The sequence below is a fragment of the Oncorhynchus clarkii genome, unplaced genomic scaffold, assembly GCF_045791955.1.
Source record: "Oncorhynchus clarkii lewisi isolate Uvic-CL-2024 unplaced genomic scaffold, UVic_Ocla_1.0 unplaced_contig_8653_pilon_pilon, whole genome shotgun sequence".
NCBI lineage: Eukaryota > Metazoa > Chordata > Actinopteri > Salmoniformes > Salmonidae > Oncorhynchus > Oncorhynchus clarkii.
Window position 1 is genome coordinate 69 of NW_027258531.1, and position 27940 is coordinate 28008.

At 42.9% G+C, this 27940-nt stretch overlaps 1 protein-coding gene across 2 annotated transcripts in view; it reads left to right on the plus strand.

Moving 5' to 3' along the window:
* The first annotated feature begins 3125 nt into the window (after window positions 1-3125).
* Window positions 3126-27940, plus strand: part of LOC139397197 (ankyrin repeat domain 28b) — a 35271-nt gene continuing 10456 nt past the window's right edge. Inside the window, exons 1-6 of one of the 2 annotated variants that reach the window (XM_071144070.1) lie at window positions 3126-3458; window positions 12973-13056; window positions 20252-20330; window positions 20972-21042; window positions 21165-21365; window positions 22737-22824. In XM_071144070.1, coding sequence (XP_071000171.1) covers window positions 3432-3458; window positions 12973-13056; window positions 20252-20330; window positions 20972-21042; window positions 21165-21365; window positions 22737-22824 — 550 coding nt within the window. In that variant the 5' untranslated portion in view covers window positions 3126-3431. The remainder of the gene's footprint in view (window positions 3459-12972; window positions 13057-20251; window positions 20331-20971; window positions 21043-21164; window positions 21366-22736; window positions 22825-27940) is intronic. The other variant, XM_071144071.1, reaches the window with a different exon arrangement.

Here is a 27940-nt window from a genome sequence, read left to right on the forward strand (position 1 = left end):
ACCAGGCCCTCCTGCAGCAAAGCACCCCCACAACATGATGCTGCCAACCCTGTGCTTCACGGTTGGGATAGTGTTCTTCGGCTTGCAAGCCTCCCCCTTTATCCTCCAAACATAACGATGGTCATTATGGCCAAACAGTTCTATTTTTGTTTCATCAGACCAGAGGACATTTCTCCAAAAAGTAAAAATCTTTGTCCCCATGTGCAGTTGCAAACGTAGTCTGGCTTTTTTATGGCGGTTTGGGAGCAGTGGCTTCTTCCTTTCTGAGCGGCCTTTCAGGTTATGTTGATATAGGACTCGTTTTACAGTGGATATAGATACTTTTGTACCTGTTTCCTCCAGCATCTTCACAAGGTCCTTTGCTGTTGTTTTTGGTTTGATTTGCACTTTTCGCACCATAGTACGTTCCTCTCTAGGAGACGGAACGCGTCTCCTTCCTGAGCGGTGTGATGGCTGTGTCGTCCCGTGGTGTTTACACTTGCGTACCATTGTTTATACAGATGAATGTGATACCTTCAGGTGTTTGGAAATTGCTCCCAAGGATGAACCAGATTTGTGGAAGTCTACAATTTATTTTCTGGCATCTTGGCTGATTTCTTTTGATTTTCCCATGATGTCAAGCAGAGGCACTGAGTTTGAAGGTGGGTCTTGAAATACATCCACATGTACACCTCCAATCCAATTGACTCAAATGATGTCAATTAGCCTATCAGAAGCTTCTAAAGCCATGACATCATTTTCTGGAATTTTCCATGCTGTTTAAAGGCACAGTCAACTTAGTGTATGTAAACTTCTGACCCACTGGAATTGTGATACAGTGAATTATATGTGAAATAATCTTCTGTAAAAAAAGTACTTGTGTCATGCACAAAGTTGATGTCCTAACCGACTTGCCAAAACTATAGTTTGTTAACAAGACATTTGTGGAGTGGTTGAAAAACAAGTTTTAATGACTCCAAGTGTATGTGAACTTCCGACTTCAACTGTATATGTACATATTTACCTAACCTTGTACCCCTGTACATGTACCCCTGGTATGCATTCATATAGTCAAGTTATCGCTACTCATTGCCATGTTATAAATTTCCTATTTATCTATGTTTTCTCTTTGCGTTGTTGGGAACGGCCGTAAGCAAGCATTTCACTGTTAGTCTGCACTAATTGTTTACCAAGCATGTGACAAATAACATTTGATTTGATTTGTATAGCAAACAAGGCATTTTACTTTGACTTCGTCAGTGCATGGCCGGACGAACCAAGTCTGGGGCCCTGGGAAGGAACATTTTAAAAGTCCACCTCTTGGCATGGAGAGACAATTCTGCAGGTTTCAAGCTAATTTCCTGCAATTCCTCACGCCTCTGTTTTGGTAAAAATCTGAGGGACGGGCCTGGAGAGATTTAACCAATCTCAAATTCATAGACAGAGCTATGGATGCAAGGACTTACCATCCATGATATCAAAATGATAGTTTAAACCATGTTTTGAGGCTATACACTGTTTACGTTTATATTGTTTACAAACATTGGAGTAAAACAAGGTTACATTTTAGGTTCTGATGGGGTACTACAGTTGAACTAAGCTCCTGAAGCATTTATAAGTTGGATTCTTCAAGAATCACTGGATACATGTTTGTATGTATTAATTAAGGATTCTAGCTTTAAATTACAGTGTATTTATATAAACAAATTAGAATAATTTGCGGGGAATACAAGAAGTGTTACATAGAACAATTTATAATTGGTGGAGCACTGTGGATATCAATATCCCTGTGAGCCTCCCAGGCCCATGTTGCCCAGGGTTAAAAACAGACATTTTAGATTCAAAATATTACATTGTATTGTATTTTATTACACCGTCTACGCTGATTCAACGGGTTGCATGGCCTAAATTCGATTAATCTGTTGTTGATAGAAATATTCATAAAAAATAAATAATAACATATTTTTTAAAGACCTGGGGGTACCTGCAGTACCTCCGTAGACCCCCACTTTGAGAACCCCTGCTTTACACCAATTACTGTTAGTTCTGGGGAGTAAATCTTTAACTTTATCGACATCTAGTGGCTAAATGTAGTTTTGTTTTTCGATGAACGCCCCATTTAATTTCATTTTATTGATCAATTATGATGTCTCAAATGACACTCCAGCTCATGTGGTACACTGCTTTTGAGGTGACTGGTCAAAATGTTGCACAACATGGGGGGGGGTCATTTGAATTGTGCAGTATTTGGATGAAAGTAATACCAGAAGGCTAAAACATGATTGGTGATAAAATACTGTCTGAATTTAAAACGGTCCTAGAAGCAGTAAGAGGTAGGAGTATATTCTTCGCGGCTACCAAAAGCTTGCCACTAATACCCTCAAAAAAGATTAGTTTAACTGCCGCAAATACTGCGTCCAAAATAACACCGGCTTTTTTACTGCAGTAATTAGCAGTGTTTTCGGCAATTACTGCGTCCAACATTGCACAGTTACAGCAATTTCAAAACTGCAATCTTTTTGGTACCCTCATGTGCTGACATGGCTACGCTAGTTGTTATAGTTTCGACGGGTGTGTGTGCAGTGGTGTAGGCTGATTGGTGGTAGTGCTTGTGCTCCCTATCACTCAGAAGTTATGTATCGAGTTAAGGTGACAACAATGCCTGCCATAGACGTTTCCCATTTACTTCGAATGTTCAAAATCATAGGGTAAGAACACTTAAAGCCTTTCAAAGCGAGTAATTATGGCTAGCCACAGCAGTCAACTAGCTAGTTGTTTAGCTTTCTAGCACATTCACTCATTTGTTTGTAAACATTTATCAAACCAGCTACCCCACATGTTCTTTTCAAACTGTCAACAGAGTAGCTAGGAAGCACCAATATATTCCAAGTCTAAAAACCACTTGAGGTTAAATGCATTCGATTACATTCGACACAAATCACATGGCCAGGAATCAGATTTGTATCTGACATCAAACCACTTGAAATATCCGATTCCATGTGCTTTTTAGTCGTTCAAACTGCAGGGAAAGGAACAGATTCAAATCGGATATGAAATAGGATTTGAGTCACTTCAAACTGCCAATGTAAACACGGCTTTACTAATCCCAATCCAACTAATTTAATTCCACCTGTCATTTGCGGGTTATTCTAGGACTGTTCGCTGTATCAGAGGTCTGCTGGTGTTAAGCGACAACTGAGCATCGTGTGACCAACCACAAACCTTGTTACTCTGTTCCAGTCGTTCTTTGGCCAATGAAATTGCTTCTTTTAGGGAGGTCACACACGGTGGCGGTAATGTTATGGCGTTTTTCCCTTCAAGTCTATCTAGGTTGAAAAACATAGGCCTCATAGTAATTGGCAACTAAGAAGCTGGAGTGTTGGGCCAAACATTCAGATAACGAACAACATCCTTTTATACTTCTGCATGAGAACAAGTAAAACTATAGCAAGATGGTGGTTCTCAAAATCCGAGACCAGGTAAGTGATCCGTCTTGTCAAAACGAAGGTAGCTAACATTCGCTAGCAAGCTAGTGAAATTGCTAGCACGTTCTCAACAGCAGAATGTGCAGGCAGGGCCACACTGATGTAATGGTGGATAACTAACTAGCTCAATGATGGGATTTGTGAGATGTAACGTTCAACTAAACTCTATAAGTGCGTACTCGAGGTCATAGGTGTTCGTGTAAATCAGTAAACAAGCTTATCTAACGTTGGCTAATTAGCGCACTGTACCCATTTAGCTAGCTTAGCCATATGGTAGCTAGCTATGCCTATGGTAAACTAGCTGGAAACGCAATTTACTAGCTAGCTAGCTAAACTGGATCTGCGTGAAGCTAGCCACAATAGTGGAATTTGCTGTTCGCCTTCAAAATAAATGTCCCCCATTGAAAGTGATGCAAATGTATACAAATAACTGAATCATGCCATATTTGGATAATGCTAAATAAGGTCGGAATGTTATATAAGTTCAACAAAAGACAATTTGAGCAAAGTAAAAATATGTTAATTGTACTGTGGCTGTATTCGAGTTTAGAATAACATTGGAGGCATACCTACTGTATATGTACTGTACAGCCTAATGTATGGATGTTGCACCCATGAAATAGGTTATCAGTCTACTCTCTGACACTCACAGAACTCAAGTATTAGTGTCTTAACCCTTATTGTGGGATTATAAAACTGTGCAAAATTAGCCACAATCTTTCAACCTATTGGAAATGCATAGTTACACTTATTGCGGGACTTTGAACCTGGCGTGAAAGGAGCCAAATGTAAGTATAATGTGTAAAGTATTCCTGTTTCAGACCAGGCCAGAAGAAGTTATGCAAAATACGGTCATATGTCTTGTTGACCCCAAGATGGCCTGCCATACAACCATCGTGAGTAGAGGTCACCCGATTATGATTTTTCGATGCCGATACCGATTATTGGAGGACCAACAAATCCGATACCGATTAATCGGCCATTTAATTTTTAAATTATATATATATATAATTGTAATAATGACAATTACAACAATACTGAATGAACAATGAAAACATATTTTAACTTAATGTAATACATAATCATTTTAGTCTCAAATAAATAATGAAACATGTTCAATTTGGTTTAAATAATGCAAAAACAAAGTGTTGGAGAAGTAAAAGAAATACGGGCCTTAGTTCCTGGATTTTACCATGTTAATGACCTGTCATTTCGAAAACAACGTTTATTCTTTCAGTGAAATATGGAACCGTTCTGTATTTTATTGAACGGGTGGCAACCCTAAGTCTAAATGTTGCTGTTACATTGCACAACCTTCAATGGCGGATACGAAAAACCAGTTTTCTGCCGATCTTTATCTTTGGGCACTGTAGAAAAGACTGAAATCTTGCAGTAGGAGGTGACTTCTCTGGATTGCTTTTTTGCGTAGGAATAACTACTTGGTTCTTTGTTTGAAGGTACATTTCACTCCTTGACAAGTCACTAGAGACTCAAAGCACGAGGGTAGAACACATTTCAAACTTTGCTTGTGCTCATGTAGGTAGCAACCCTTTCGAGAAGGCACATCTTTAACTGCTTGAAAGGTGGCACAAGTCAGCTGTTCTGACCAAGATCAAACTCTGCTGAGGGTGCAGGATGGCCTGACGGGATTCGGAGTGCTTCCAGATCGCTCTCTTAATCTAATGGCATGCTCACTCTCCTTTCCTTGTGCTAGTCTGGCTGCACGCCCATCCCGTCTCTCCCGGTGCTCTATCTCCAATCTCTGCTGTTCAAGCTCTAATTGTTGTTGCTCCAACTTTACCTTTAGTTCTAACTCCCTTAGTTGCACATCTATGGCATGTACTCTACCCCCCCACACACACACCTCATCAGCCTCTCCCCTCCGGAAGGATCTCCTACACCGAAGCAGTACTCATCAACTCCTCAACCACTGCTCTCGGAATTCCACAATGCTTTGAAATGACGAGGAGATGAGTCTTTATACGTTTATCTCCCATGTAGGGTTTTCCACAAATGCTTCCAACTTAAAGTACATGGCTTTTTTATTTTATTAGCCTGTGTTTATGCAACTTTCCAAATTATTATCAAAACAACTGGAGCGCTGGGCCAGCAGCTCTTAAATAGCACCTGGGCCAGCACAAGTGAAACACCTTCCCACTAACGAGATGGAAACCAGCACAGGTGTAACATGTACTGATGTCACCTCGTTATTCAATCGGTGCACCCTACGTGCTAAGGAGACGCACGTGCTAAAGTCCAACCTCAAAACAAATGGATAAACCAAAGCCTGTAACAATGTTCAGTTCGTTTAATAGGCTGAATGCTTAATTTGGCTAATTTTGCACTGGTGTTGAGTCCCACAATAAGAGCTAAGATGCTAATATTTGTGTAAACTCTGCGTATTTGTGTTCTGTGAGTGTCACTGATTAGGCTGATACCCAATTTCATGCGTGCAACATCCTTAGGTTAGGCTGTACAGTGCGTATAAGTATGCCCCCAATGCAATTCTGAAGTCTAATACATCCAGAGTGAGATTTCAACAGATTTGTGTCAAATTAACATAGTCTTTTGTTAAATTACTATAACATTCAAACCTTGTTTAGCATTATTTAGTCAAAATATGGCATGATTCAACTATTTCTGTTTGAATCACTTTCAATGGAAGACTTTTATTTTGAAGGCAAACTGCAAATTCCCCTATTGTGGCTAATCCCTATTATGGCTAGCTTCACACAGGTTTAAACTGGTAGGTTAGCTACCAAGCTAAACCACGATTAATAGTGTGCCAGAGTTCCAGTTTGGTTAGCGAATATTAGCTATCCCAGGCAATGTATTATAGCTAGTGTTAGTTAGTTATAGCTAGCTACCAGCTAAATAATCCAATTGCCACTATTGTTGAAGGAGAGCTAGAGCTAGCCAGGGACCTAACTGCCTACAGTACTACTGTGACGACACGCATCACCATCACTTTTCAACAACTATTGAACTGAAGCCAAGGAATGCAAGCATGTTGAGCTGGGTAGTGGAGCTGGTTTTCAGTGTCACTGTGTATGGTGTATTGTTTCACCTACCTCAACATCACTAAACAAATAGGCCTTTTTGGAACAATGTTTCCATACATTGTGTTACTTGCGACTATGATTCGTTATCAGGAAATGGCTGGCTATAGACCTTAGTGACTCTATTATGCAAGGCCCACATTCTCTACTGCACTTTCCCCCAAAATTGTTGTTACTTACATAGCCCAATTTTGTATCCTGAATTCACAGCAGCATTTTGCCTAATAAATCAGACTGATACCAGCTTTCTGGTATACATTCTGAAATAAAGCAATGGGAAAAACTTGGAAAGTTTCCTTACAAGCTAGAATGTTGAATAAAATCACATTTGAACCTACTCTACTTTTTGCTGTTGGTCCTGAGACAAAATATCCCCAGGAATGTATTATTTCCCTGACTCTGTAGAGCGCCGGGACTGCCTTTGAGATTTACATCACCTGGCCCAAGTTTGCTTAGTATGGATGCATTGCATGCATGTACTTCCATCTTGTGGCAGCAGGTAGCCTAGTGGTTAGATCACTGGTTCAAACCCCTGAGCCGACTAGGTAAAATTGAATCTGCTGATGTGCCCTTGAGCAGGGCACTTTGCCCTAATTGCTCTGGGTAAGAGCGTCTGCTAAATGACGTAAATGTTGTACCCGTGCCTTAGGTCATGAGCATACAAATTGTGACGGCCACACAGAGACCTGCGATTGGTAGTCGGTTTAATAATACTTTTCCTGTGGATATTCTGTCTAAAAAATAATAAGAATAATTCACCAGCAGAAAGACAACAGGCAGAGTAAGTTCAAATTAAGTTTATTCAATATTCTGACTTGTAAAAAGGGACTATTCGTTAGTTTTTTTATTGTCAAAGGTCGAGACGAGAGTGGCCACTCCACACTCTGACATGTTGAGGCTAAGCAGCCTTTGGTTAACTGGTACTTGCACCCTAAAAGATCCAGGCAGCTCTCCAGTCTACCTCTCCTATATCAGTGTATGCCCTGGGCCTGCTCCTATCCAGCCTCATCTCATTTCTAGATCTAGGCCTAATTCATGCACGATAACTTTCCTGAGCTGTTGCTCTACACATCTCAATATTCTCTCATTGAGATGGTATAATATATGGAATGTTTTAAAAGAATGTGAAAAGTAGTGTCACTGTGCTGTACTGCATCCATTGCTGTTGATAATACAAGGTCTTACATAGACTAGATCATGTTGTTTTGAATAGAAGACCATGGTCACTAAAATATTGGCATGTCATTTTTTCCATTGATGGGTTATTGAATAGTTTTATAAAGGGGTCATGGTGGAGGGGTGGTAAAAGTGGATGTGTGATTTATTGACAGTTGGATAATGAATAACGAAAGGCTCTACTGTGCCACACTTGTACTTATCATAGCCTGAATAGCTTGCTCTTATCATTACTGGACCGTCTTTATCACACCGGCAGTATATGCTGCATGAATGCTAGTAGCTAGGCTTTGTGTTTGCACATGGGTCCTGCGTGCTAGTCTTTGTGCTTTCAAGACTGTTCCAGAGTCTGTCTGAGTTATGTGTGCACACATGCTATACTTGATATATATATATATATATATATATATATATGCACATGTATCCCCTCATTGTGTTTGTCATAGATGATCATGTGACCAGACTCCAATGAGAGAGGCTCAGGAGTTGCCAAAGAGCTGTCTCCATGGTGACGGTATTAACTAGATTGGATTGTAGGAGGTGGTGGTGCACTGCAGGGTCGGTTGTGCTGCTGCTGGAGAGGCTTAGAAAACCTATTACACTGGATCAGGGCTAGTTGTCCGTCGCCCTTCGGAGAGAAAGACAACGGGACATCTTTTTAAACAAAACATTTCTTGTAGCACAAGTGCTTACTTGTTACACTGGTTGTATCCAGTGGATTTTCTAACCTCAATTGTAGCCTGCATTTTTAATAGCAGAATGAGGGGGAGTGCCTGAAGCAAATTATATTCAACGCTTATTTTCAATAGACATCAGGAACTGCCCTGCTAGTACAGCCTACTGTTCAGGGCTGTAAATGGCCGTGTTTTCTTCTAACTATATTTATCTGTTGCTCTCTAGCATCACATGGTTGACATTCAATTAGTGTATTCTGTAGTATTGTTTTGAGAGGTCTTTACAATTCTCTCTACGGTGATACATTAACATGTTGATAAAGGCCCAAGCTATAGGACAACAGAATCATGTACCAGAACTAGGACTTGGCTCTGTGATCTTGCTCATTCAGAAGCCTAGAAATTAGAGGTCGACCGATTTATGATTTTTCAACGCCGATACCAATACTGATTTATTGGAGGACCAAAAAAAGGCGATACCGACTAATCGGACAATTTTTTTTTAAAATTACAAAATTGTAATAATGACAATTACAACAATACTGAATGAACACTTATTTTAACTTAATATAATACATCAATAAAAATATATTTAGCCTCAAATAAATAATGAAACGTGTTCTATTTGGTTTAAATAATGCAAAAACAAAGTGTTAGAGAAGTAAAAGTGCAATATGTGCCATGTAAAAAAGCTAACGTTTGAGTTCCCCGTTTTGAGCGTTTGAGCTCAGAACATGAGAACATATGAAAGTTGGTGGTTCCTTTTAACCTTCGAATCTGGGGGGGCCTCAGTCGTGGTTTCAACTTACTGTTTAGTGTTTGAATAGTAGAATACTTAAGGTGCAAATTCTAAATGCGGTTGTGCACCAGCAGCTTTCTCTTATGTCAATCATTTACAGTCACTCAATTAGCCCATGTCCACTACCATTTTATTTTAGTCTTGCCAGCTAACATATCTATCTAAACTTGTAGTATTCATGGTCAAATCCCGACCAGGCATGCAGGGCACGTGCCCAGGGGCCCTGACCTCCAGGGGGCCCCCATTGATTTTGTTAGTCACTCTCACTCTATCATACTAATATAGCATAAGTCATTAAAAATGTGTAGAACTGCAGGAAATTAACTTTTAAAAAAAATGTTTTTTTTAATTCTCTGCCGTCAAAAGGGGGTGCACTCTAACCCAACCAAATTTTGCTTGGGGGCCCCAAAATGGACACGTGTTCATGAGCATGGGTCCCAGGCTGGGTCCTTGGGTCTCATTTGGGTCCCAGACTAAAAGATTTAAGAACCCCTGATCTAGTCAGTTGACAACCTTTTTGTGTGAAAACAGAGAGTGTTATTGTCATGATGTGATTGGTACGTAGCCCCACTACTAGCTAGTAGCCACCACCAACATGGACAATGATGTGAGTCAAGTCAAACAGTTACCAGATTTAGAAATGTGATCCTACAGTGTTTTCTGACATGTAGGAATGAATGAGACGGACTGGTGTTTTGTCTCAGATCTGATTTGTAACATCGCTGACTAAGCAAAGACTGAGACCAACAGTCAGTAGGCCTATTCAAACAAACGTGCATTGGAATGAGAGGGATGTAAATCTGAAGGCCATAGGTCTGCTCTACTGTATTTTGTCATATGTCAGTTCCTGAATCATTGTAAGTATGTATTGACAGGGGAGAATGGATGGAGCAGTCCATCAGGGTGTAGGTAGGCCCAGGTTTTCGGTCCCAAATTGCACCCTATTCCCTATACAGTGCACTACTTTTGACGAGGACCCATAGGGTTTTGGTCAAAAGAAGTGCACTGTATAGAGAATAGGGTGCCATTTGGGATGCCATCTGTCTCAGAAGGCTGTGCAGGGCAGCGCTAGAGGGCTGCTGTGCTGATGGAGGAGGAGGAAGTGCATTAGCTAATTAGCTGGGCCACTGGAACACATCAGATGTCCTGAGTGGTTTACTCATCATTTAGGCCCCGTCTCCTCCTCTCTGCAAGAAGAAAAACAAGGGCCCCAAACAGGCTGCATCCATTACAATGGTACTTCAACTTTATGGTATAGTAATGAATGGTACTTTATGGTATGCTGATTAATGGAGGTAAAGGATGTGGATGTGAGGTATTGACCCCAGGAACAGGAATTCATGGCGTCAGCTAATGGGGATCTGAATAAAGATGAACGGTGCTGAATGTACATATGCAGGCTGGAGCACAAAGCTAGCTGTCTGTCCTACTCAGAATACACTAGAAAACAATGGTGAGCCTACTGGTCATATCCTTTCTATTAATATCATCAGTTACCGTCCATGCCTTTGTCTTAGCAACCGTCCCCCAGAGAGGTGGGAAGTGCTTGTCAGTATTATCCAAGCAAAACTTAATGGAAAGTAAACAACAGTCTGAGTAGGCTAATTTCACCCAGTGAGTTGTCTGTTTACTTGTTGGCAGCGTGGATGAAGTCAGAGTTAAAGGGTTTGTGGCAAGCCAGGGAATGTACCTTCTGGCTCTCATGGGCAATCAGGCCCTCAGCGCCTCTGCGTCCCAAATGGCACTACTTTTGTCGTGCACTGGTCAAAAGTAGTGCACGTACACTACTACATAGTTTGGGATGCAGCTCCTGGAAGTGCTCCCCTGCCCTCAGAGAGAGTGCTCCCTATCCTCCAGGTCAGTCAGTACCCCCTCCCTCCAGGTCAGTCAGTACTAGAGGTCGACCGATTAATCGGAATGGCCGATTTAATTAGTGCCGATTTCCCGTTTCCATAACAATCGGAAAACGGTATTTTGGGGCGCCGATTTTACCAATTTTTTTTTTTACACCTTTTATTTAATATTTATTTAACTAGGCAAGTCAGTTAATAAGAACACATTCTTATTTTCAATGACGGCCTAGGAACAGTGGGTTAATTGTCTCGTTCAGGGGCAGAAAGAAAGACAGATTTTCACCTTGTCAGCTCGGGGGATCCAATCTTGCAACCTTACAGTTAACTAGTCCAACGCAATAATGACCTGCCTCTCTCTCGTTGCACTCCACAAGGAGTGTTACGCGAATGCAGTAAGTTGCTAGCTAGCATTAAACTTATCTTATAAAAAAACAATCAATCATAATCACTAGTTAACTACACATGGTTGATGATATTACTAGTTTATCTAGCGTGTCCTATATGTAACATATAATCTGACTGACTCATTCAAGTATCTAAGTATCTGACTGATTGGTGGTAGACAGAAGCAGGAGCGTAAACATTCAAACAGCACTTTCAAGCGTTTTGCCAGCAGCTCTTCGTTGTGCGTCAAGCATTGCTCTGTTTATGACTTCAAGCCTATCAACTCCCGAGATGAGGCTCGTGTAACTAGCTATTTAGCGCGCGCTAATTGTCATTGTGTTGCTGGTTCGAGCCCAGGTAGGGGCGAGGAGAGGGATGGAAGCTATACTTTTACACTGGCAATACTAAAGTGCCTATAAGAACATCCAATAGTCAAAGGTTAATTAAATACAAATGGTATAGAGGGAAATATTCCTATAATAACTACAACCTAAAACTTCTTACCTGGGAATATTGAAGACTCACGTTAAAAGGAACCACCAGCTTTCATATGTTCTCATGTTCTGAGCAAGGAACTGAAACGTTCGCTTTCTTACATTGCAATATGTGCTCTTTTACTTTCTTCTCAACACTTTTTTTTGCAATATTTAAACAATTTAACATGTTTCATTATTTACTTGAGGTTAAATTGATTTTATTGATGTATTATATTAAGTTAAAATATGTGTTCATTCAGTATTGTTGTAATTGTCATTATTACAAATAAATAAATAAAAAATTGTCCGATTTAATCAGCTTTTTTGGTCCTCCAATAATCGGTATCGGCGTTGAAAAATCATAATCGGTCGACCTCTAGTCAGTACCCCCTCCCTCCAGGTTTGCAATGGAAAAACAAAACAGCCCCAATGGTCACCAGCAGTCACACGGCTCTGTGTTATGTTACACTGTATTGCAGATTGAGTGACGCTGCTGCCTTGGAGGTCAATGGGATATTATATTATCAGAGGATTTACCATAATGGATGAGCTGTACAATATCTGACTGCATGTTGATGTGTCAATCAATTCCCCCTCAGCCTTGGGCCTTTGTGATTTAGAGAGGAGCCCAGACACAGAGCCCAGACACTTTTGTGAGTGAATGAGTCGTGTGTGTGTGTTGAGGAGGATGAGAGCTCTTGTTCTCTCGATACCATAGTGAGGTATTGGGCCAAAGGACTCCAGGTTAGCTGCCTTTGCACAGCCACAATGAGGTTGTCGCCATGGTTCTAGTAGTGACTGTATAGGCTCCATGTCTCACTATAGAGCTGAGATTTTAACCTACTTGGTTTTTATTCTTGGATTGTTCCTTTGTGTTGGTTTTAGCTAAGCTGATTGAATAGTAACAGGTCTTTGAGAGGCACTGAGTGTTCAAATCAATGAATGACACTGTCCCCCTGTCTCTCTCTGTCCCCCTGTCTCTCTCTGTCCCCCTGTCTCTCTCTGTCCCCCTGTCTCTCTCTGTCCCCCTGTCTCTCTCTGTCCCCTTGTCTCTCTCTGTCTCTCTCTGTCCCCCTGTCTCTTCCAGCCTGGCCTACTGAAAGCCATCTTCAATGTGGACCCAGATGAAGTGCGCTCCCTCATATTTCAGAAAGAGGATGTGAATGTTCAGGTAATCATCCCAGCTGTTTCCTACCATTATTTCCACCCTCCTGTCTGTCCTCTGGATAGTAACACTCCCCCCCCCCCCCCCACCACATTTATAACTGAAGTAATTTGTTGCCAAAATCTAGGGTAGCAAAATTCTGATAACTTAAATGCCCAGGTTCTCCCAGAAATCTCGATATGAAGACTTCCTGAATCAGAATGGAATAAGTAGGAATTCCGGAACCCTCTATCTAACCCGGATTTCTGGAAAAACCTGTGAATGTTGGGAAAGTTACTGGAATTTTGCAACCCTACTGAATGTTTTAGCCTGATCAGAACGGTTAACTCCTTTCATCAGCCGTAGGCACCTTGTTCAGTATCTGTCACTTTACAGTACTGTAGTTCATGATCTGGTTCTACTTAGTTTATGACATTCTTCCTCGTTCTTATAGGCTGGAGCAGACTTGGTTTGTCTCAAAATAAGACCTTTTTAAAGGGCTGTAGCCTTTTAGCAGGGTTTCCTAAACTTGGTCTAGGGGCCCACCTTGGGTGCACATGTCGTTTTTTGCCCAGGCACTATGCAGCTGATTCAAATAACCAACTCAGCATCAAGCTTTGATTATTTGAATCAGGACCAAGTTTGGGAAACCCTGTATTCAAGTGCATACACTACCATTCAAAAGTTTGGGGTCACTTAGAAATGTCCTTGTCCTTTCACACATTAAGAAGTCCAATACATCTTGTTAATCTACCCATCGTGTCCGATTTCAAAGCACAACATATGATTATGTTAGGTCAGAGCCAAGTCACAAAAACACACAGCCATTTTTCCAGCCAGAGATAGGAGTCACAAAAAGCAGAAATATAGATAAAATGAATCACTAACCTTTGATGATCTTCATCAGATGACACTCATAGGACATCACGTTACACTACATGTATGTTTTGTTCGATAATGTGCATATTTATATCCAAAAATCTCAGTTTACATTGCCGCATTACGTGCAGTAATGTTTTGATACCAAAACATCTGGTGATTTTGCAGAAATACTCATAATAAACATTGATAAAAGATACACGTGTTATTCACAGAATTAAAGAGACTTCTCTGTCTCTCTGCCAGACCACTGACTCAGAGGTCTCATGAGCCCCTGCTTTATAGTAGAATCCTCAAACCAGTTTCTACAGACGGCTAACATCTAGTGGAAGCCCTAGGAAGTGCAACCTCATCCATATCTCAATGTGTATTTGGTTGGCCAAGCTTTGAAAAACTACAAACCTCAATGTCCCACTTCCTGGTTGGATTTTTCTCAGGTTTTCGCCTGCCATATGAGTTCTGTTATACTTACAGACATCATTCAAACAGTTTTAAAAACTTCAGAGTGTTTTCTATCAAATACTACTAATAATATGCATATATTAGCATCTGGGGCAGAGTAGGAGGCAGTTCACTCTGGGCACGCTGTTTATCCAAAAGTGAAAATGCTGCCCTCTATCCCAAAAAGGTTAACATGCCGTTCTCTGCTAATTACCATACAGGGTTTTTTTCTTGTTCTTTCCCCTGCAGAATGTAAGAGTATCGTGGTGGGCTTCCACTTCGTTGATACATTAACTTTGGAGTTCCTTAACGAAGTTACTCCATATGGTGCCGTTTTGTTTTCTGCTTGGATATTAAACCAGCTAGGTAATATCGCAGTTGGTGTAAAAAAAAACAACAACCCATAAATCAAATCCATTACCTGGTTGCTGTTTTTTTGTCAGCCTGTTTTTCCCATTCGGGTCTTCCCTGTTTTTTGCAGAGGTACTGGGTAATTTATCAAATCAAAGTTTATTTGTCACGTGCGCTGAATACAACATTGAAATGCTTATTTACAAGCTCTAACCAATAGTGCAAAAAAGGTATTAGGTGAACAATGGGTAGGTAAAGAAATAAAACAACAGTAAAAAGACGGGCTATATACAGTAGTGAGGCTATATACAGTAGTGAGGCTATATACAGTAGTGAGGCTATATACAGTAGCGAGGCTACATACAGACACCGGTTAGTCAGACTGATTTGAGGTAGTATGTACATATGGTTAAAGTGACTATGCATATATGATGAACAGAGAGTAGCAGTAGCGTAAAAGAGGGGTTGGTGGGTGGGACACAATGCAGATAGCACGGTTAGCCAATGTGCTGGAGCACTGGTTGGTCGGCCCAATTGAGGTAGTATGTACATGAAAGTATAGTTAGTGACTGCATATATGATAAACAGAGAGTAGCAGCAGCGTAAAAAGAGGGGTTGGAGGTGGGTACACAATGCAAATAGTCCAGGTAGCCATTTGATTACCTGTTCAGGAGTCTTATGGCTTGGGGGTAAAAAAAAACTGTGGAGAAGCCTTTTTGTCCTAGACTTGGCGCTCTGGTACCGCTTGCCATGCAGTAGTAGAGAGAACAGTCTATGGCTGGGGTCTTTGACAATTTTTAGGGCCTTCCTCTGACACAGCCTGATGTAGAGGTCCTGGATGGCAGGCAGCTTGGCCCCAGTGATGTACTGGGCCGGACGCACTACTCTCTGTAGTGCCCTGCGGTCAAAGGCCGAGCGATTGCCGTACCAGGCAATGATGCAACCAGTCAGCATGCTCTCGATGTTGCTACTCTAGAACCTTTTTGAGGATCTAAGGACCAATGCCATCAGAAGCCGGCAGTGAGGCTTCATCGCCTCGAGGCTTGGAGGGGCCTACTCACTCGGGTAGCCTCTGCACTGGACATCAAACTAGTGGACAGTTATGACTCTCCATTTGTCTTCATCTCTGCTGAGTTCCGTGAGGCCTTGCAGGTGGGCACAGAGGAGCTCCTCCGGGACGCGATGGAGGCGTCTCGCCTGCTTTCCCTGCTCCAGAGGGATGTGGCCTGCTCCAATGGACGGGCCATGGCACAGGTGATTACCTCCAAGCACCATCTCTGGCTGGCCCAATCCCGTCTGCCAGCTGCTCTCCAGAACACATTTGCTACTCTCCCCATCACCCCAGGGCTGACGTTTGGCCCAGGGGTTAATGAAATTCTGGAGCAGACCGATGAGGTTCATAGGGACCGGGAGACCCTGAGACGGTTCATGCCACCACCTCAGGCCCCGGGTTCAAGGCAGACGGACCGTCGCCACCCACCTGCAACTGAACAACGGTGACGGTGAGGTCCCTCTCCTGCCCCATTGCCTTGTGCTGAGGAACGACAGCGGGGAGGAGCACAGCGTGCGGTGGAGCAACAACCTGTCAACCTTTCACCGCCATAGGGATGTGCCTGGGGAACCCAGGCACTCGGGTCACCAGAGAAGAGGCGGGCCCAGGCATGATCCCTGACACACCCTTCCCTGGCCTCTGCCTCTTCTCCTGGTCTCAAAGGGAAAAGTGGAAGGCGTCTGTGGAGTCCCCATAGATGTTGTCCACAATGCTCGAGGAGTACCGACTCCAATTCCGGTGCCAGCCCCCATCCTTCATGGCACCATGGTGGCCGACCCCCTGAAGAAAACCCTGTGGCTGGAGATCAGCTCATTCCTGGACAAGGGTGCCATCAGCAGGAGCAAGACATCAGAACGGCTAGGTGGGTTCTACTCCACTTATTTTGTGGTCCCCAAAAGAGATGGAGGGTTTCGACTGATCCTTGGCCTCTGCAACCTCAATGGGTACTTGAACGTACTGAGTTTCCACATGCTGTCCCCGGCCCATGTGTTGCATGCCTTGTCCAGGGACCAGTTTTTTTTTTTTAATGCTGGACCTGAGTAATGCTTACTTCCATGTTCCTGTTCACCCAGCTAATTGGCAGTCCCTTCGATTCGCTTTCGAAGGGAGGGCTTACGAATTCATGGTTCATTCCTTTCGCCCTCTCCTTGGCACCTCTCGCGTCCCGAGGATTGCTAATCTTCCATTACCTGGACGATTGGCTAATTTGTGCCCCGACCAGGACCCAGGTCCTGTCAGACAGATGTGCTCCTTACCCAGATCAGTGGGCTGGGCATTACTGTAAATGACGAGTCATCTGACACCCATCCAGAGGGTGGCCTTCATTGGCCCTGAGAGCCTGAACCCTTCTGGTGGGCAGGAGTGCTATCTTATCTTGCCTCGACCACTTTCGGCAGGGGCGGGTGGTATCCACCCAAACCTGCCAACGCCGGCCTCGTTGTTGATTCCGCTGTGCCTGCTCCATCCTGCACCCGAAGCGTCACCACCAGCTGCGGGTGATCACACAGTACCTCAGGGCATTGTTGAGGTGGCGCTGTCACTCCTTTCTCTCAGGTGGGGTGGAGATGTTGATGTGCCACCAGGAGCTGGTCAGCACAGACTCCTCCCAGATCGTCTGGGGCGGTTGTGACCAAGGGCAGGTCGGCAGTGGCTGATGGCAGAGCATCGTCTGCTTTTGGTGGCCCCATACTGGCCCAGATGACCCTGGTTCAGCCTTCTTCTGTCCGTGTTGTCTGGGACACCGTGGCAACTTTCCCTGAGACCGGACCTGCTGCCTCAGGCCAGGGGAAGTCTGTGGAATCCGAGGCCGCACCGCCTCAGTCTGTGGGCTTGGCCACTGAACGGCACCAATGGTCACTTTTAGGACTACAGGAGGGTGTAACGAACACCATGCAGAGCGCAACGGCACCGGCTACAACCGCAGAATACCAGTTGGGCTGGCGGTTGTTCTGATCACCAGTGGTGCCCGAGTCAAGGGGGTGCAGTATGTCCTCCAATACCTGCAGTCTCGCTTGGATGAGGGCTTAGCAGCATCTACACTGAGAGGGTATTTGGCAGCTATATCTGCCTGCCATGTGGGGTGGATGGACAGGCCAGTGGGGCGACATCCCTTGGTCTCCAGGTTTATGAAGGGGGTTTGCCTGCTTCTTCCCTAAATAGTTCTTGCATAGTTTGGAGCTGTGGTTTGGGTAATTGTCCTGTTGTGTGAGGAAATTGGCTCCAATTAAGCGCCATCCACAGGGTTTGGCATGGTGTTGCAAAAACAGTGATAGCCTTCCTTCTTCAAGATCCCTTTTACCCTGTACAAATCTCCCACTTTACCAACACCAGAGCACCCGAGACCATCACATTGCCACCACCATGCTTCACAGATGGCGTCAAGCACTCCAGCATTTTTTAAAATGTATTCTGCGTCTCACAAAAGTTCTTATTTGTGATCCGAACACCTCAAACTTAGATTCGTCTGAACCTAACTTTTTTTCCCCCCAATCTTCTTCTGTCCAGTGTCTGTTCTTTTGCTTATTTTAATCTGTTTTCTTTTTATTGGCCAGTCTGAGATGGCTTTTTCTTTGCAACTCTGCCTAGAAGGCCAGCATCCCGGAGTCGCCTCTTCACTGTTGACGTAGAGATTGGTGTTTTGCGGGTACTATTTAATGAAGCTGCCAGTTGAGGACTTGTGAGGTGTGTGTTTCTCAAACTAGACACTAATTTACTTGTCATCTTGCTCAGTTGTGCACCAGGGCCTCCCACTCTTTCTATTCTGGTTAAGCCAGTTTGCACTGTTCTGTGAAGGGAGTAGGACACAGCGTTGTACGAGATCTTCAGTTTCTTGGCAATTTCTTGCATGGAATAGACTTAATTTCTCAGAATAAGAATAGACTGACAGGTTTCAAAAGAAAGTGCTTCGTTTCTGGCCATTTTAAGCCTTTAATAGAACCCACAAATGCTGCTCCAAATACTCAACTAGTCTAAAGAAGGCCAGCTAGCGTCCCACCTCGACAACTTCCGGTGAAATTGCAAAGCGTCAAATTCAAATTAAATTACTATACATATTTAACTTTCATGAAATCACAAGTGCAATACATCAAAATAAAGCTTAACTGGTTGTTAATCCTGCTGCCGTGTCAGATTTCAAAAAGGCTTTACGGCGAAAGCAAACCATGCGAATATCTGAGGACAGGGTTCAGCACAAAAACAAACAGTTAGCAGCCAAGTAGATTAGTCACAAAAGTCAGAAATAGCAGTAAAATTAATCACCTACCTTTTGATCTTCGTATGGTTGCACTCACAAGACTCCCAGTTACACAATAAATGTTTGATAAAGTCCCTCTTTATATCCAAAATTTGTGGGTGCGTTTTGTTCAGTAATCCAATGGCTCAAATGCAGTCATAAAAGGCAGACAAATTCCAAATAGTATCTGTAAAGTTCGTAGAAACATGTCAAACGATGTTTATAATCAATCCTCAGGTTGTTTTTAGCCTAAATAATTGATAATATTTCAACCGAACAATAGCGTCGTCAATATAAAAATTAAAAAAACAACAAAAGGCGCGCTCTCGGGATTGCGCACCAAACCGGTTGGGGACTTTCCACTGGCCTCTCATTGAAACTGCTCATTCTCCCTAATTTTTCAGAATAAAGGCCTGAAACAATGTCTAAAGACTGTTCACAGCTAGTGGAAGCCATAGGGAATACAATCTGGGTCATAACCAGGGGATAGGCTTTAAATGGAACAGCCATTTCAAAATAATAGCACTTCCTGGATGGATTTTCCTCAGGTTTTTGCCCGCCATTTCAGTTCTGTTATACTCAGACATTTTAACAGTTTTGGAAACTTTAGAGGGTTTTCTATCCAGATTTACCAATTATATGCATATCCTTCTTCTGGGCCTGAGTAGCAGGCTGTTTACTTTGGGCATGCTTTTCATCCAAAATTCCGAATGCTGCCGCATATCCTAAAAAAGTTAATCAGGACAATAGTTTTCATCTGTGCTAACATAATTGCAAAAGGGTTTTCTAATGATCAATTAGCCTTTTTTAAATGATAAACTTGGATTAGCTAACACAACGTGCCATTGGAACACAGTAGTGATGGTTGCTGATAATGGGCATCTGTATGCCTATGTAGATATTCCATTGAAAATCAGCCGTTTCCAGCTACAATAGTCATTTCCAACAATATCTACGCTGTATTTTTTTAATCAATTTTATATTTTAATGGATGAAAATGTAGCTTTTCTTTCAAAAAACAAGGACATTTCTAAGTGACCCCAAACTTTTGAACGATAGTGTACTTTGTACAATAGCATACTTTTTTTCACTGTTGAAGTTAGTGTAGGCTAGTTACGGTATGTAGGCTAGTTAGAGCTATAAATATCCAGCTGTCATCTGAAGTATCCAAGCCATAACAATGTATAAACGAGTACAATTTAAAATCAAATGTATCCACACTAGCTGAATATGAAACAGCTATGACACTTCTTGGCTCTTCCCTACAGGACAATGAGAAGCGGACACCGTTGCATGCCGCTGCCTATCTAGGAGATGCAGAAATTCTAGAGCTACTCATACTATCAGGTACGGTTATCATTGAAGAGAAGGATTACACTGACTTCTGTTTTGATGCTTGTGTTTGAATGTGACCGTTTCCCTCATATTCACCACCATTTAAGATCTTATGTGCAGTCGATGTATTTACAAAAATTAAGTAATTATACTGAAGGACATTGACAGCTGAAATCTCCCAATTTTAACTTAATTAGTGAAGTATCAAGATTTTAATTCGTCGCACCTGTTCCTCCCAAATGTCCTCATGATTTTGGTTGCACCTCGTCTCACGTTGGCTGAGCTCCTTCTACTCCTCTCCACTCAGTGACATGACATTTTCTTCAGTGTTGCTGTGTAATGAAAGTCCAATTCCCAGAATAGCTCTCTACAAGAGGCTTTGAGTACGTTCTAAATGGCACCCTATTCCCTATATAGTGCACTACTTTTGACCTGAGCCCTATGGGTAGGCCTATGGGACCTGGTCAGAAGTAGTGCACTATAAAGGCATTAGGGTGTTGTTTTGGACACAACCTTTCTGTGCTCCAGCTATTTAAGATGTTGCCTTATTAACCCCAGTGGCCTAACTAACCCACGTCCCCGTCTCCCCCGTCCCCTTTTGTCGGTCTGTGTCCCCTGTCGGTCTGTCACCTGTCTTTCTGTCTGTGTCCCAGGAGCCAGAGTAAATGCCAAAGACAACAAGTGGCTCACTCCTCTGCACCGGGCCGTGGCTTCCTGCAGTGAGGTACGTGTACTGATACAGACACACGCACACACCTGTGCATATGTGTTTTACTGTTAAGTGTGTTGTGATTTTAAAAGGCACTTTATACAAAGTTGAACATAATTTGAACTGTGCTCCTGTAGGAGGCAGTCCAGGTGCTATTGAAACACTCTGCTGATGTGAACGCCAGGGACAAGAACTGGCAAACGCCGCTCCACATCGCTGCGGCCAATAAGGCGGTCCGCTGTGCCGAGGCCCTGGTCCCTCTCCTCAGCAATGTGAACGTGTCGGACCGGGCCGGGCGCACGGCGCTGCACCATGCAGCCTTCAGCGGACACCTGGAGGTTAGCAATTAGCATGGACATGATTACACACTGTAGTCTACACTTTATACCTGTCCTATCCCCAGGTTTATGGTGCATCCGATTAGCTACGTTGGTTGTATGTAGGGCTGTGACAGTAATTGGATAACCGTGACAGTTTTGGATGAAGACCACCATGAAAATAAAATCACCGTCAAAAACGCCAACATGTTTATTTTGATGGAGATATACTTTACCCATAGCAGCAGTGGTAGCTATTTATTATTGTTTTGCTGACTTAGTCCATCTATTAAACTGTACATCTCTTCTCCAACTATATTTTAATGCGCCACACTCAGCAGATCTGCTCTATGTGCTGATAGGAGAGAATATTTAAGGTCAATTCAGTTCATTGGTGGTGGGTGAGGCGAAACGTGGGGACCGGGGGCTAACTATAGTATCTATAGATCTATCACTTACAGGCTGGGAGTGGGTGGGTAGCCTCTGCCCTTCACCTCTGACCTTTCTCATTGTTACAGTAGGTTGGAGGAGTAAGGTGAAAAAGATGGCTCTCATTGCAACAACAAAAAAGCATACCATCACCTTTTTGGGCACATTTCAGTTTCAAACCTAATGACGATGGAGACCCAGATGACATGGACCAGCCTGTTTGCAGAATATGCGCAAAACCCACAGGCTAACATAGTTTGGAAAGCAATTGGCTATTGCTTCAAAGAAAAGACTAATCTGTCTTTTAGTTATCAAGATTCTGAACTTAATTGAGCGAACAGTATTTTTGGCGTCGGCTATATCCCCGGTGAGTGTGCTTATTCACTTTCTTTATCCCTGGGTCAGTGCCACTTGAAAGTCATATTGAACAAGATTCTGCTAATCTCTTTAGTTGTATAAAGTGTAGTAGAATTGCATGATAAATGACTTTTCCCATGAAAATAAACATATCTGATAAAGCCTAGCCTTACTCCACTACACGCTGCATTGAACAGACGTTTTTTTGCAAACAGTGATTCAGTTATATTATTAGCCTAAATGATGACTATCCAATTTACTAATCACATTAACAAAAATGTCATGACGCATAGAATGCTTTATATATTCATGGTGAAAATTAGCTTCCCCTTAACTTGAGACTCACGCGCCTATGAGCAATGACAGTTAGGCCTAAACACTGTAATGCTTTCCTTTTGCTAATGTTTCCTCCGTCCGTCTGCTGTCAGTTATGTCGATGACTGTGTACATACGGCACGCCAATCACCGCCACCCGGAAGTCCCATGACCGTCACAGCCCTAGTTGTATGCTTGAGTTTGTTCAAGAGAGGCTTTGACGCCAGATTTGAGCAGATTTTGCTTTAGTTATCCTCAGCCTGTGTTTTGTTTCTCTCCTTTTCCTGTTAGATGGTGAGGCTGCTTCTCTCCAGAGGAGCCAACATTAATGCTTTTGACAAGAAGGACCGCCGAGCAATCCACTGGGCTGCTTACATGGGTAATGAGTTGACCACATCATTTACATTCTGACTAATGTGACGGAGTCCATCCAAATCATCTTGGCTCCTGGACTCTGTCCAGGCATTTCAAGGCTGCGTTGAAACAATGACTGGTAAATGATCCAAGACCAGCTCAGTTAGTCCCCACCGTTGTGACAATGAGTCGTCATAATTCTGCATCAAATGTACGTGATCTTAGGGGCATTGGCAAACACGATGTAAGTAATTTAATTGATGTACCCCTAATTGCACCCGACTACATCTGTTTATCCTACAGCTATTGTATGCAGTAATCATGAGCCCCTATAAACCAGAGTTTCACTGTTAGCACTGAGATAGTGTGCAATAGTAGGAAGCCCAATTTATGCAGCTCACCCTGCACTATCAGCTCCAATGTAAATAGCATGAGTAAGTCTACCTCTGATAAGCATTAAAAACAATCAAGCAAAAAATATAAATTATAAATAGCCCACATTAACATATGTGGGCTAAGAAACAAGGTCCATGAAGTCAATAACTTGCTTGTAATAGATGACATTCATGTTCTGAATCTCTGGAACTCACTTCGATAATACCTTGATGATACAGTAGTAGCAATACATGGTTATAACATTTACCGAAAAGACAGAAATGCCAACAGAGGGGGTGTTGCAGTCTATATTCAGAACCATATTCCTGTAAATCTTAGAGACGATCTATTGTTAAATACTGTTGAAGTAATATAGCTACAGGTTAATCTGCCTCACCTAAAGCCCATTCTTGTGGGAAGCTGCTATAGACCAAGTGCTAACAGTCAGTATCTGGATAATGTATGTGATATCAACAGAGAAGTATATTTTCTGGGTGATTTAAATATTGACTGGCTATCATCAAGCTTGGGGCGACAGGTAGCCTAGTGGTTAGAGCGTTGGACTAGTAACCAAAAGGTTACCCAATTTCCGTCATCATGAAGTGCTTTGAGAGACTAGTCAAGGACCATATCACCTCCACCCTACCTGACACTCTAGACCCACTCCAATTTGCTTACCGCCTCAATAGGTCCACAGACGACGCAATCGCAACCACTGCCCTAACCATCTGGACAAGAGGAATTACCTATGTGAGAATGCTGTTCATCGACTACAGCTCAGCATTTAGCACCATAGTACCCTCCAAACTCGAGAATGCTGTTCAACTGGGTCGACTACAGTAACAACATCTCCACCCCACTGATCCTCAACAGCATTTAGCACCATGCACGCTTCCAACTCAATCATCAACTTTGCAGACGACACTACAGTGGTAGGCTTGATTACCAACAACTACGAGACGGCCTACAGGGAGGAGGTGAGGGCCCTCGGAGTGTGGTGTCAGGAAAATAACCTCACACTCAACGTCAACAAAACAAAAAAGATGATCATGGATTTCAGGAAACAGCACATGCAGCACCCCCCAATCCACATCGACGGGACAGTAGTGGAGAGGGTAGTAAGTTTTAAGTTCCTCTGCGTACACATCACGGACAAACTGAATTGGTCCACCCACACAGACAGCGTGGTGAAGAAGTCGCAGCAGCGCCTCTTCAACCTCAGGAGGCTGAAGAAATTTGGCTTGTCACCAAAAGCACTCACAAACTTTTACAGATGCACAATCGCGAGCATCCTATCGGGCTGTATCACCGCCTGGTATGGCAACTGCTCCGCCCACAACCGTAAGAGGGTAGTGAGGTCTGCACAACACATCACCGGGGGCAAACTACCTGCCCTCCAAGACACCTACACCACCCGATGTCACAGGAAGGCCATAAAGATCATCAAGGACAACAACCACCCGAGCCACTGCTTGTTCACCCCGCTATCATCCAGAAGCTGAGGTCAGTACAGGTGCATCAAAGCAGGGACCGAGAGACCGAAAAACAGCTTCTATCTCAAGGACATCAGACTGTTAAACAGCCACCACGAACATTGAGTGGCTGCTGCCAACATACTGCATCAACTCCAGCCACTTTAATAATGGAAATTGATGTAAAAATGTATCACAAGCCACTTTAAACAATGCCACTTAATGTTTACATACCCTACATTACTCATCTCATATGTATATACTGTATTCTATACCATCTACTGCATCTTGCCTATGCCGTTCTGTACCATCACTCATTCATACATTTGTATGTACATATTCTTTATCCCTTTACACTTGTGTGTATAAGGTAGTTGTTGTGAAATTGTTAGGTTAGATTACTCGTTGGTTATTACTGCATTGTCGGAACTAGATGCACAAGCATTTCGCTCCACTCACATTAACATCTACTAACCATGTGTATGTGACAAATAAAATTTGTTGATTGTGGGGGCTGTCTTGTTAGACTTCAGTTCAGCTTTTGACATTATTGATCATATTCTGCTGCTGGAGAAACGTATGTGTTATGGCTTTATACCCCCTGCTATAATGTGGATAAGGAGTTACTTGTTTAACAGAACACAGGGTGTTCTTTAATGGAAGCCTATCAAATATAATCCAGTTAGAATCAGGAATTCCCCAGGGTAGCTGTTTAGGCCCCTTGCTGCTTTTTATTTTTATTTTTTTACTAACGACATGCCACTGACTGAGTAAAGCCAGAGTGTCTATGTATGCGGATGACTCAACACTACACACGTCAGCTACTACAGCGACTGAAATGACTGCAACACTCAACAAAGAGCTGCAGTTTCAGTGGTTGGCTAGGAATAAGTTAGCCCTAAATATTTCTAACTAAAAGTATTTTATTTGGAACAAAACAAAAAAACTAAACTGAATCTAATAAATAATGTGGAAATTGAGCAAGTTGAGATGACTAAACTGCTTGGAGTAACACTAGATTGTAAACTGTCATGGTCAAAACATATTGATGCAGTAGTAGCTAAGATGGGGAGAAGTCTGTCTCTAATAAAGCGATGCTCTGCCTTAGCAACACTATCAACAAGGCAGGACCTACAGGCCCTAGTTTTGTCGCACCTTGACTACTGTTCAGTCGTGTGGTCAGGTGCCACAAAAAAGGACTTAGGAAAATTGCAATTGGTTCAGAACAGGGCAGCACAGCTGGCTCTTGGATGTACACAGAGAGCTAATATGAATAATATGCATGTCAATCTCTCCTGGCTGAAAGTGGAGGAGTGACTTCATCACTACTTTTAGTTATGAGAGGTATTGACATGTTGAATGCACTGAGCTGTCTTGTCTAAACTACTGGCACACAGCTCGGACACCCATGCATACCCCACAAGACATGCCACAAGAGGTCTCTTCACAGTCCCCAAGTCCAGAACAGACTATGGGAGGCACACAGTACTGCATAGTGCCATGACTACATGGAACTCTATTCCACATCAAGTAACTGACATAAGCAGTAATATTTGATTGAAAAAAAACACCTTATGGAACAGCAGTGACTGTGAAGCAACAGATGTCAGATATTACTATGGAATACTGAAGTATAATTATAAGGATTTCATAAGTGTCAATGGCTTGTATTGACAATTACATGAAGTTGATGTCAATATTTGCAGTGTTGACCCTTCTTTTTCAAGACCTCTGCAATCCGCCCAGGCATGCTGTCAAATAACTTCTGGGCCACATCCTGACTGATGTCAGCCCATTCTTGCATAATCAATGCTTGGAGTTTGTCAGAATTTGTGGGTCCACATGCCTCTGAGGATTGACCACAAGTTCTCAATGGGATTAAGGTCTGGGGGGTTTCCTGGCCATGGACCCAAAATATCAATGTTTTGTTCCCCGAGCTACTTAGTTATCACTTTTGACTTATGGCAAGGTGCCCCATTATCCTGGAAAGGCATTGTTCGTTACCAAACTATTCCTGGATGGTTGGGAGAAGTTGCTCTCGGAGGATGTGTTGGTACCATTCTTTATTCATGGCTGTGTTCTTAGGCAAAATTGTGAGTGAGCCCACTCCCTTGGCTGAGAAGCAACCCCACACATGAATGGTCTCAGGATGCTTTACTGTTGGCATGACACAGGACTGGTGGTAGCGCTCACCTTGTCTTCTCCGGACAAGCTTTTTTCCGGATGCCCCAAACAATTGGAAAGGGGATTCATCAGAGAAAATTACTTTACCCCAGTCCTCAGCAGTCCAATCCCTGTACCTTTTGCAGAATATCAGTGTATATATATAGTATATACCTGATGCTTTTCCAGGAGAGAAGTGTCTTCTTTGCTGCCCTTCTTGGCACCAGGCCATCCTCTGAAAATCTTCGCCTCACTGTGCATGCAGACGCACTCACACCTGCCTGCTGCCATTCCTGAGCAAGCTCTGTACTGGTGGTGCCCCGATCCCGCAGCTGAATCAACTTTAGGAGATTGTCCTGGCGCTTGCTGGACTTTCTTGGGCGCCCTGAAGCCTTTTTGTTACAACAATTGAACCGCTCTCCTTGAAGTTCTTTGATCCAAAAAATGGTTGATTTAGGTGCAATCCTACTGGCAGCAATATCCTTGCCTGTGAAGCCCTTTTTGTGCAATGCAATGATGACGGCACGTGTTTCCTTGCAGGTAACCATGGTTGACAGCGGAAGAACAATGATTCCAAGCACCAGCCTCCTTTTGAAGCTTCCAGTCTGTTATTCGAACTCAATCAGTATGACAGACTAATCTCCAGCCTTGTCCTCGTCAACACTCACACCTGTGTTAACGAGACAATCACTGACATGATGTCAGCTGGTCCTTTTGTGGCAGGGCTGAAATGCTGTGGAAATGTTTTTGGGGGATTCAGTTAATTTGCATAGAAAAGAGGGACTTTACAATTAATTGCAATTCATCTGATCACTCTTCATACCATTCTGGAGCAAATTGCCATCACACAAACTGAGGCAGCAGATTTGGTGAAAATTAATATTTGTGTCATTTTCAAAACTTTTGGCCACGACTGTACATACACATGGGTTTAGTACTGTAGATGTGTAGTAGTGGTGGAGTAGGGGCCTGAGAGCACACAATGTGTTGTGACATCTGAGAATCAAATGTTTGAAAATTGTATAAACTTTGGCAGCAGCTAATGGGGATCCATAATAAATACAAATGTCCTTATCCCAGTGAGTGAATGAATTGGCTGTGTGATAGCCTCACAGCTCAGATGTATGGTCC